Source organism: Sinocyclocheilus anshuiensis, unplaced genomic scaffold, assembly GCF_001515605.1.
Source record: "Sinocyclocheilus anshuiensis isolate Anshui unplaced genomic scaffold, SAMN03320099.WGS_v1.1 scaffold1024, whole genome shotgun sequence".
Taxonomy (NCBI): Eukaryota; Metazoa; Chordata; class Actinopteri; order Cypriniformes; family Cyprinidae; genus Sinocyclocheilus; species Sinocyclocheilus anshuiensis.
Window position 1 is genome coordinate 1,199,889 of NW_015552843.1, and position 12,399 is coordinate 1,212,287.

The 12,399-nt window shown below is 37.1% G+C and overlaps 1 protein-coding gene across 1 annotated transcript in view; it reads left to right on the forward strand.

The window, feature by feature from the left end:
- Positions 1-10,206, forward strand: part of LOC107668017 (sterile alpha motif domain-containing protein 10-like) — an 18,469-nt gene extending 8,263 nt beyond the window's left edge. Inside the window, exons 4-6 of the mRNA XM_016459748.1 lie at positions 3,442-3,610; positions 6,548-6,688; positions 8,760-10,206. Coding sequence (XP_016315234.1) covers positions 3,442-3,610; positions 6,548-6,688; positions 8,760-8,782 — 333 coding nt within the window. The 3' untranslated portion in view covers positions 8,783-10,206. The remainder of the gene's footprint in view (positions 1-3,441; positions 3,611-6,547; positions 6,689-8,759) is intronic.
- Positions 10,207-12,399: the final 2,193 nt, after the last annotated feature.

Consider the following 12,399-nt stretch of genomic DNA (forward strand, 5'->3'; position numbering starts at 1 on the left):
GGGTTGGAGCTAAACTCTGCAGGACATCGGCCCTCCAGGACCGAGTTTGGACAGCCCTGGGTTACACTAACTAACCTCTGCACTTTTTTGGCCTTAATTTAAACCATCATTAATGAATGGTGAACCTTGTTAGCCTCTTCCTACAGTGACAGGAGAGATAAAGCTCTGTTTTATCTCTCCCCCTAATGGCTTCATATACAAATCCTTTGTTCAGCCCAGCTACACTTGTTAGTATTTTTCTCAACAATGCAAGTTTGTGTATCTCAGTACATGAAAGACTCACTGACATCTCACCACACAGTGTGCTCGTCCCAGAAGAAAAAAAAAAAAAAAAAAAAAAAAAAAAAAAAAAAAAAAAAAAAAAAAAAAGTGAACAAAAGAGAAAAGAAATTAGAAAACATCACTTTTATCACAAATCTTTTTTCACTTTCGTCAGCGCTGTTGTGATTATCTATAAACTTTGCCAAGACACGCCACATGTCAGCACAGAATGATCAAAGAAATAAGGACTTTGTCACGCTGCACACACACACGAGGGACGAGGAGACGCTGGAGAATACGTTACCAAGACTTTATTTACAGGAACCAAGGGAGACGAACTCAGGAAGACGTTTACACGAAGACGTTCAACAGCGGACAGAGAACTTGGGACTGGGAACACATTTTATACACACACACAGGAGGAGGGGATGACGAGACACACCTGGGAGCAATAAAACCAAGGGAAACACCTGGGACAAATGAAATAAACTAATCAGGACAGGAACAGGAAACTAACCAAATAAGGGCATGGGAAGGCACATGGGGAGCAGGACACACACAAAACATGGAACAGAGTCTGACAGACCTCAAGTGCCTGTTGACTATTTGTAGTCAAAAATGTGACTGTTATGTATGCATTTGTGTAATGGGGGCCATTTTTGATGGTTAGGGTTTGTATCTTCTCGTTATTGTGCTCACACTGATCCTCTAGGGTAAATAATCATGCTGTAAATAATTCATGTTTTACATTTAAGTGGTGTGAATTATTTTCTCACTGACAGATTCTGTAATGTATAGACTCTCTATAGCATTGCCTATAGGGACATTGCAGAGTAAGAAGGATTGCATCAGCTTGTCTCCATTGTGTCAGAGTGCAGTTGAAGAAAGTATCTCGAATAATGGGCATTAAAATAGGAAAAGTTTGAAAGCTGCTTAGTCAGATCTATTTATAAGCCACAAACAAGGTACTTAAAAAGATGTAAATGCACTCACTGACATGCCTGATAATCTCATCTACAAGGGTTTAAAGGAATAGTTTCTCCAAAAATTTAATCTGTTGAAAATTTACTGACCCTTACACCATCCAAGATGTAGATGAGTTTGTTTCTTTATCGGGACAGATTTGGAGAAATTTATCATTTCTTATCATGTGCATTACATCACATGCTCACCAATGGATCCTATGTAGTGAATGGGTGCCGTCAGAATGAGAGCCCAAACAGCTGATGAAAACATCACAATAATCCACAAGTAGACGACATGACTCCAGTCCATCAATTAATTTCTTGTGAAGCGCACAGCTGTGTGTTTGTAATAAACAGATCCATCATTAACGCTCATTCTGACGGCACCCATTCACTGCAGAGGATCCATTGGTGAGCATGTAATGTAATCTGCTCTGATAAAGAAACAAACTCATCTACATCTTGAATTTCCAAAGTGTGACTACATTTTCATTTTTAGGCAATCTATTATTTTAAGAGGGGTTCTACAGTCATAGAGGGACCGCAGTGTTCTTATGCCCTACAAAGACAGTTGCTGGAGAGATGTGCATCCTTCCCAGGACCAGCTGAGTGGAACAGTCACTTATTCAGCCTTTATGTGTGCATGCATGCATGTATACATGTATGGGCAGTGCAAGAATGTATGTGTGCGATTTCCTGCAGTTGCAGAAGAAAGAATTCCCCACTGCCCTCAAGGGCAAACACAGCAAAGGCATAAAGTAGAAAGTTGCCTGAGGGAGAAAGAGAGAGAGAGCAGTAGAGATGGGGCAAAAACTGTGAAGGAGAAAGAAAATTGAAGATGAACTTGAGGGATGGGGTACAGATGGCGGCAAATGGCTTAGAAAAACAAAACAAATAGAGGGAGAAGTGGGAAAATAGAGGGCTGTGATTTTCTGAGGATAAATGACTATTAATGAAATGGAACACTAAGGAAAGGGAAGAAAATATGCAAAACACAGGGAATGAAACTATTTGTGAAACAAGTCAACAGAATTTACGGCAACCTAGCACATTAGAAAATAGTCAAATATAATATATAAATAATATATAATGTATTTATTATAGAATATAATAAAGTAGAGTTTGATTAGATACACAGTTTTCAACACCAATGGACAAGGGCACATAATACTTATTAGTTGCACATCGCATTGTTTTTCATTTATCTATGAGCCCACCACACTCCATTTTTGGGGTCACTTTGGAAGTTTTATGATATTAAAGTTTGGGGTCGGTCAGATTTTTTTTATTTTTATGTTTTATTATTATTTTTGTTTAAGTCTCTGTTGACACTGTTGAAAACAGTTGTGCTGTTTAACATTTTTGTGAAAACCATGATACCTTTTTTTTTTTAGGATCCTTTAAAGAATATAAAGCATTTATTTGAAATAAAAATCTTCTGTAATTTATAAATGTCTTTACTGTCACTTTTGATCAATTGGTTGCACCCTTGCCAAATAAAATTATTTTCTTTCAAATAAAATTTGACTGACCCCAAACTTCTGAACTGTAGTGTGAATATTAGCAATGCTTCTTTGGTGTCACAGTAAACAAACATCATAATATTGTGTGTCACAGATGCATTAAACTCAGTTTCATTAGCTCTCATATACACTCAGTAGCTCTAAATGTGGATGATTTGCTGGAATTATCTTTGCAGGATGATTTTGTATAATTAGTCTGTGATCATATGGAAGTGTGTGATGAAGGTCAAGCGAGTGTTATTGTGGCTCATGTCACTAGCGCAGCCATCGTAACAAATGCTAATCATTTTAGAATGGCCTTCATTTATACAGCTCGATGTGCAGAATCATGGCCGTGTCCGTTAGGCAGCCAATCAGATGGCTGTGTAAGATGAAAACATCCATCTCAATCACTGCCGGTGCATGACATGGAACACAGTTATTTAAAAATATATATATATTTCCCAGAGGTCTTAGCAGAAGGGAGAGCTGTTTATCTGTTTATATACTTTTTTTTATTCTGCAAGAGATTGATTTCAGATTAGTATTGCTATAAAAAGTTGGGCATTCATGCGTGGTAGGACTCCAGAAGGACGCATACAATTCAGTCACATTTTGAGATTTGGTTTTCAATACCGCTTCTCTGTGAACTGCATATTTAAATTAGTTTCCCTGTCTCTCTCTTCCCCATGCTCTGTTTCTTTGTATTTCAGTTACGTTCAGGTGAATCGTACTCTGTTTACCACACCAGCCCAACCTTGCCGTGTCTCTCCAGGCCAGTGGTTTTGTGGTCTCAGCAGGATGTGTGCAGATGGCTGAAGAAACACTGTCCACACAACTACTTGACCTACGTTGAAGCCTTCTCCCACCACGCCATTACAGGTGTGTTATCCAGCATAAAACAAAAAAACTATTATTGTTTATAATTTAATATATCCCTATGTGATTTTAACATGTTAGCCATTATTCATATGGAAATCGCATTCTGTGTAAAATCTCACAATGACCCTGCACAAAATCACCTTTTAAAAGGTATTGCATACTCAGCAGTTATAGACCAATCCCTTGACACCAGCACATCTACTATATCTCATATGGTATGACAGAAGCATAGCATACCCTTTTAGCTGAAGGTCAGCCAACCTGTGCTCATCTAGTAAAATACGTCTCTTGTCAAAGAACTGGGTCTATTTCATTCTCAACCCCTGAATTTGTAGTGCTTTAGTCTTTCATGCTCCATTCTAGAAAATGTAATTTTTTAGTACTTGCACTGAATCCTGAAAAGTATGAAATTGGACATCCGCTATCTATGCTCATTGACACTTAATTTTGTTTTTGAGGCATTTATCTGAGACATGTATCATTTTCCTTCATGGTGCATGAACATGTACAGTCCCAACGCCTTCATTAGCTACTTGCCTGAGCTGTGAAAGACAAGCTTTTAAAGGGGTCATATGATGCTTTTTTAAAGATCATTATTTTGTGTATTTGGTGTAACAGAATATGTTGACATGCTTTAATGTTCAATGACCCCTTTAAGTGCCAATGAAAAGAATCAGGCACTGAAAAACTTTATCTACTGTCGTATATAATGTCATGTAATAACATTAGTGATGTACAGCACTCTTCAAAAGTTTAGGGTCAGTATATTTAAAAAACAAAAAAATAATACATTTATTCAGCAAGGTGCATTAATTTAATAAAAAGTGGCAGTAAAGACTTGTATTGTGACAAAAAAAAGAAAGAAATGCTGTTATTTTTTTTACTTTCTATTCATGAAATAATTCTGGAAAAAGTATTATGGTTTCCACAAAAATATTAAGCAGCACAACTTTGATAATAATGATTGATGAAATTATAATAATGTTTAATGAATATATAATAATGAAATGTTTCTAGAGCACCAAATCAGCAAATTAGAATGATTTCTGAAGGATCATGTAACACTGAAGACATAAGAAATGGCTAAAATTGTAATAATATTTTACAATATTATAATTTCAGAATTTTACTGACCACAAACGTTTGAATGGTAGTGTATTTTTTATTGTATTTTTTGCCAAAAAATTAAGTTGAAATAAATGAGTACTTTTTTTGGCCATCAATGGGGAAAGCTGCAGACAGTTGGATTTTTTTAAGCTAGGACTCACTGGCCATACTGATACTTCATTATTATTTTACCATGTTTTTCTTGGGTTTGAAGTAGGGCTGAAACGATTCCTCGAATACCTCGAGTAACTTGAATACAAAAAATCATCGAGGCAAATTATTTGCCTCGAGGCTTCGTTTACTGTAACTACACACGGAACACCGTGTTTCCCCACGGACCATTATTACTGACGCACAACCCGATAAACGCTGGACCACAGACTGTAAAAAAGCGCTGGACATATTTAAGATCGTAAATCAATATGGTGGCTAGTTATGATGTCCCTACATTTGCTATGTTTTGTGAAAGACTAAGCGCCATTGTGCATAAAAACACCACAGAAAGAAAGAGTGCTAGTTTTCACCTCCAAAATCAGCATGATTACAAATGAGATTTTATTTAACAGTTAAATAAACAAGAAGGTAATATTAAGAGACTTACGTTTTAGACGCTATATTGCCTGATTTTGCCAAAAAAAATAAAAAATCCAAACAGTCAGCGCTGTTTTGCGTCTCTGAGCAACATGACGGCGTTTCGTTTCTGAATGAATCAACCGTTTAAATGATTCGGTTCAATCGGAATGACTCACTTCTGAACAGTGACTTGCTGCCACCTACTGGCGGTTTTAATTTGACATTTAAAGGATCTTTTCGTTTTTAAAATAATTTTAAATATCAGTATTCAATGTTTTATGTTTAAAATAACAAAATATTATTTATGCATGCTAATATTGCCAAATAGTGAGGTAGATATGTGGGGGCGTGTTAGAACGAGCCGTTTTAGGGGGGTGTGGCAGAGTCTTAACTTTGATAAAGAATATCTCTTTGGTTTTGAGACTTTAGTCTTTGCAACTTCAGGGATCTTATCTATGCACAATCAGCTTGTAACACTCCAAAGAGAAAGGAAAACTTGAAATCGCATCATATGACCCCTTTAAGGGATCTATCTATCTTATTATCTCTTGTATATTTAGTATTGCTCTTTACTAAAGAAAAATGACTTCTTATCCGATTACTCGATTAATCGATGGAATCATCTGTAGAATACTTGATTACTAAAATAATCGATAATAATGCTACAGTTTGAAGCATTATGGTGTGAATATACGACTCATGTCTGAGCATATCACGGGGTCCCACTCACACACTGGCGCTTAGAACGCTGCTTCTCCCACTCACTCCTTGAGTGCCCTCTTGCTCACTAGAGACCCGTGTGGCTTCCCGTCCTCCACAAATCCTCTCTTTTCTCTCAGTGGACACAAAGCATCAAGATCACAGACACACTTGGGGAGATCCATAGAAAAGGAAATTGAGAGAAAAGGAATATAGAGAGTTAAAAAACAGGCGCAGTGTATTTTCTGCAAAGCTGTGGACTGAAGTGTTTAGAGTCACAGCACGAGAGGCTCAGTTGGAAATAAAGTGGGAAATGAACCCGAGGCGGCCTGTGCCCTCAGGCAGCGGTTCCACGCAGCATGTTACCATAGTTCACACATGCAAAGATCACTGCGAACACAGAGATAATAACCTTAGGGGGATTTGCAATGCTGTAACTTGTTTATAGCTGCCAGCAAAACTGTGCATACATAATGCAGAGGCTGCAGAGCTTGTGTGTTTCCAAAGCGCTCATGTCTAGTGAAACTGTATCTCTCTCTGTCACCTTGTCTTTGTCAGGTCGTGCTCTCCTGAGATTGAATGGCGAGAAGTTAGAGCGGATGGGTTTGGTTCAGGAGACTCTGAGACAAGAGCTTCTCCAGCAGGTTCTACAACTACAAATACAAGAGGAAGGGCGTAACTTACAGCTGCTGAGCAGAGGTGTGTGTGTGTGTGTGAATAAAGAGAAAAATGAGGAAGAAATATTCTGCAGCAGGTGGCATGACCTCAAACCGATAATGTGAGCATAATGGAAAATGAAAGTTATGGCGAATTGGTGAATTTGTGCCTATTTATCTCTCCCTAGCAGCTTTATTTTATGCTTTAGTGCAGGGGGTTTTACATTTTTTTATGGCAGAGACACCCAAATATGTTGATCTTCTTGCAAGGGACACCCTTTCCAACAACATAAGCCAAAAAAGTGACTAAAATAATATTTAGGAAACATTTACATTGTGTTTAGTTGACTACATCTTTTTTCTACTCACTACTGGTGTTATGTCAGATGAATAAACCTGAAGAAAAATCTAAAACTAGGGCAGTCACTAGAACAAAATAACCAGTGTGCTCACAGTATGAAATAAATCAAGAAATTAACTAATTCATTAACATTTGTGAATTTTATGAACAGTCAGCACTAGTGACAAATAAAAATTCTAAGATAATGGTTGCTTGTTGATAGTCCCACGTTTGGAGTTGATAAGATTTTTTTTTAAAGGGGTCATATGATGCGATTTCAATTTTTCCTTTCTCTTTGGAGTGTTACAAGCTCTTGGTGCATAAAGAAGATCTGTAAAGTTGCAAAGACTAAAGTCTCACATCCAAAGAGATATTCTTTATAAAAGTTAAAGGAACACTCCACTATTTTTGAAAATAGGCTCATTTTCCAACTCAGTTAAACAGTTGAGTTTTACCGTTTTCAAATCCCTTCAGCCGATCTCCGGGTCTGGCAGTAGCACTTTCAGCTGCAGCTTAGCATAGATCATTGAATCTGATTAGACAATTAGCATCTCGCTCAAAAATGACCAAAGAGTTTTGATATTTTTCCTATTTAAAACTTGACTCTTCTGTATTTACATCGTGTACTAAGACCGACGGAAAATTAAAAGTTGCGATTTTCTAGGCCCAAAGCGGAGTCCAGCCCGGGGTCATCACATGTGGTTGCTGCTTCGTCGAATCCGCCGGCCGCCGCTCTGGGCTGCCGACCTGAAAGCGAAACTACTTTGTTTGGCCTTCCAAGAGAGGACACAGAAATCAGTGGTTAAGTTGTATTTACAACACTGTTCCAGAACAGTTCAACCCAAATATTCAGATGTGTGCAGCATAAAATGTGCTGGACACATCTGAATATTTGGGTTATCACAACACACTGGATAGCTGGCCAATCAGAGCACACCTCGCTTTTCAGACTGATGAGCTTTGTAAAAATCGACGCATTTCAGAAAGGCGGGGCATAGAGGAGAAACAATAATGTACAGTATGTGGAAAATAATGTGTTTTTTGAAACTTTAACCCGCATAAACACATTTCATTACACCAAATACACAAAATATTGTTCTTTTTAGCAACATCATATGACCTCTTTAATGTTTTTGAGAGAAGTCTATTATGCTTGCCAAGGCTGCATTTATTTGATAATAAATACAGTAAAAACAGTAATATTGTGAAATATTATTACAATTTAGAACTACTGTTTTCTGTTTTAATATATTTTATAATGTAATTTATTCCTGTGATGGCAAAACTGCAATCATTCTAAAGGCCTGTTCACACCAAGGACAATAACTGTAAAGATAACGATAAAGATGTAGTTCTAAAAATCGTTCTCAATATTAAAGAATAGCAGAGTCCACACCACAGCAACTGGCCTTAAGATGCTGAATTTGTGCTCAAGAAACATTGCATATTATTACCAATGTTGAAAACAGTTGTGCAGATTTTTGTGAAGATTTTTTTTTCAAGATTGGTTGATGAATAGAAAGTTCAAAACAACAGCACTGAACCATAGTTTGAACCATAGTGTGTACTAAAGTTTGAACCATAGTGTGTACTAAAAACCCAAATCCATAAAACTGCCCAAAAACGGCCTCCTCAATTTTGATGTCCAGCATGTAGCACTGATATATGTATGTAGGTTGCCATTGGAGAACTATTCTGAGACATTTTAGATTCATTCACTCATTCATGCTTTTTCTCTTCTCTCCCATCCCTCACTTTCCCTCTTTTTTTCCAGGGCTATCCGGAAACCTGTCATAGCTTCAACCATGCGTGGTGGGGCAGTTCTACCAGACTGCCTGCACTCTGAAGGGACATCAGTGTGTCTGGTCCGACTGAGGCCAGAGACATTTGACTGGAGCTGTCATGGACTGGGACACAGGGACAGGTTTCAATTATACAGTTCAACCCCCACATTCTCACTACGCTTAAAGAAAACTCATACCAGATGAGACCTACAAAAGGAGCTTTTCATATGCACTCATGATTTATCTACCCCAAATCTACTTCGAAATGCAAACAGAAAATGCAGAGGAATCTCGAATCTTCATATCTGATAAAGGAGGACCCAGCTGGCTGTACCAAAGCTCCTTGGATTTTGTAAAAACTCAGATCCACTTTAAAGTCTACAAGACCTTCTACAATGATGTCTGGTAATACTGTCAGAACTTTGCCCACAGAAACAGGCTTGCTAACTATTTTCTGCTGGAATGTGACCTTGCCAGACGTGCCCTCAAACGTCCCCGTCAAGATTGTGGCACTACGTAAGCAAAATGTGTCCGGTTCCTTCAGGTGTTCCAGGAATCATTTGACATTAGAGATGAACCTAAATAATTTAAACCTGCATTTGTACCATGAACCCAACTGGACAGCCTGTTTTAGTGGATTGTATTTTTTCTTCTGAAAACGAAGTTTCTTTTTATCTTCAGATGATTCTGTTCTAGGAACGAAAAGATAAAAAACTAGTTCCCCATGTGACAATGACGGCAGCATTTACAGTGAAATGATAAGTATCTTTGGTCACAAAAGGCTGTGTTTATGTTGTGTAAATTACAAAGCTCTGTAAGTGTCTGAGAACTGCAGATGACAGATGTAAAAAAATAAAAAACAATGACGTGCTGCATTGTAGCCTAAAAATGACCCAAGTGTGGACCTGCCCAAAAGACCATTAAAAAAACCCACATCAAAACATCAAGATGATACAAAGTGTTTTTGGACACGCAAAACGGCGTGAATGTGTTGTTTTGTGAAGACTTTGATTTCAAGTAATGATAGGATTCTGAGTTCTAGTGTTGTGACACCATGACTCAGCTTGTGATATATTAGATTTGATTATAGATTTCCTGTCAAGGTTAGGCAGAAACATTCTTCTAATACTGTGTGAAGTGCATTGGCATTTAAGTTACTTTACAGGCAACAGTTTTCTACTGAAAGAGGCTAAACTAATTTAAGGATTACCTTTACTTTGCGAAAAGCAAACTGATTTGGCATTTAAAAAATAGGGATTTTTTTTTGTTTTTCAGTCAAAATTCGGATTACACAATGTGCTTTTACCTGAGGGCAGTGCTGTTCATATTAAATCTGCATTGTACATTCCAGAATGCACTGTCACATTTTTACATGACATACCCTTTACCGAAAGAAACATTTGCATTTTGTCATATATTTGTATAGTTTCCAGACCTACAGTTAAGGACTGTTCTAACTGATCATAAAAGTTATATATTAAACTGATTTGTGATTTTACCATTGAAATTAATCGTGCATATTTGTGTATTTGACATTGCATCCAGGTAGTTTTGCTTCTTACATTTTACATTAAATGATTATTTTCGAACATATTATATATGATAGGTTGTTTGTGATTGTTATAAAGCAACATTTTTTTCCATTTCCTTTTATACTTTTTGTTTGTGTGTACGAGTATGTGTGTGATGTGGGAATTAGTTCAGAGATAACAATACTCCCAGCTCAAGCTGTTTTGTGAACTTTTTATTTAAAATAAAGTGAGCCTGCACAACTTGCATACATTTTTAGAGAGAATTTTTAAAGAGGTTTCTTTCTCTGAAATTATTTGTTTTATTTGGGTCATTCCTACAATTTAAACTTAAAATTTTAAAAAACTAAAAAAAAAAAAAAAAGTTTTTAAAAGTGTGTTTGTTTCATCATAAACTACAGATTATACAGTTCATGCACTTAGCCTACTTAAATATTATTTACAAAACAAACTTCTAAACTTGTTAAACTTGGGCTACAACAATTTTGGAGATGTGACCTAGGCTGATAAATCAGTCAGCTTCGAGTAATGCTGACCACATGAATTAATAAACTACTAAATCTACAAGAGTTTCCTGAGGGAACCTGTTGTGAATTAGCCTTCCAGGTTGGCATACTAAGTAATGTCATGACATACAGGTACAATTCGAGACTAACACAATAAAACATATGAATTATTTTCAATGAGTCCGTTAAAACACACATTTAAGCCATTTTTTATACAGTGAAAAGTTAAAACGATAAATATCATAGCTTTAGGGACTTTTAGGCACTTAATTGTAAGAATGACACACATAGCGTACCGAAACTACATTTCCCACAATGCTTTTCGCGACGTCTTAACAGCTGACTGTCGAGTCCCGCTTCACGGCGAGTCGGCACTGAGTGGAGAGTTACTGTATGTGTGCGATGAAGTGCAGGAGGAAAAACTCAAGCCGATCGAACAGGTATCACAATACAGCTGTCTGCGATCCACCCTTTACTCTACAAACATACAGAGATAAATGATAGGGAAAGTGTCGATGCGTTTTTACGCAGGTGCACCTCTCCTTGACGTTGCTATCTGTTGACCCACATCGAGCCAATTAATTATTTTTTGGAATGGTATGGAACGGTTATTCATACTGTGGAATACAACGTTTAATCGTTCTGATGATGAAAGAAAATGAATCATCATAAGAACATAAATCATCATTGCGTTAGTTAACCCCCTTCCTTCGCTCCTGCCCCAGTTTCAGCAGGTGGCTGCTGCGCGCTAATGACGCGTTATTATTATAATGAACTGTAGACTGAGGTCTCCCTCCTGACACGACATGTGTTCCCATTAGTGCACCATGGAGAGATCACATCCTAACTGACCCCCAACCGAGATTCGACCTTTGAGATGTCGATTTAATGGCCTCGTGCATTAAAAATATTGTGGTGTATAATGATTCTTTAATACCAGGTGGTATGACCTATATTTTAATTTAACACACACATTCTTTTTGTAAAATGTATAGCCTACATTATTATAGTTATATTTTACTTTTATAGAAGTTTTAGAGTGTAGGTGGGATGGCCAGCTCAGAATAAGGACACTTGGAGAACAGTGAAGTCAACTTTTAGCATAACACACTACAACCTTTGATGTAAAATATTTACTTGAAGTACGCTGTGAGATTTTAAGTTCTCTATTTCAATCATTTAACAACACATTTGCATTGCAATAGTTTAACAGCACATTTCTCTGATGTTAATTAATGGTCACATGGCATGTAATTAAAATGAAAAGTTTTTATTAAAGGGGTGATATGATGTTGCTAAAAAGAACATTATTTTGTGTATTTGGTGTAATGAAATGTGTTTATGCGGTTTAAGGTTCAAAAAACACATTATTTTCCACATACTGTACATTATTGTTTCTCCTCTATGCCCCGCCTTTCTGAAACACATCGATTTTTACAAAGCTCATCGGTCTGAAAAGCAAGGTGTGCTGTGATTGGCCAGCTTTCCAGTGCGTTATGATTGGCCGAATACCTCAAGCGTTTGAAATTGCGTTGCATCGCGCCGTGTAAACATAAAACCATGTCTGCATTTGTGATTGGAGAAATGACAAACAA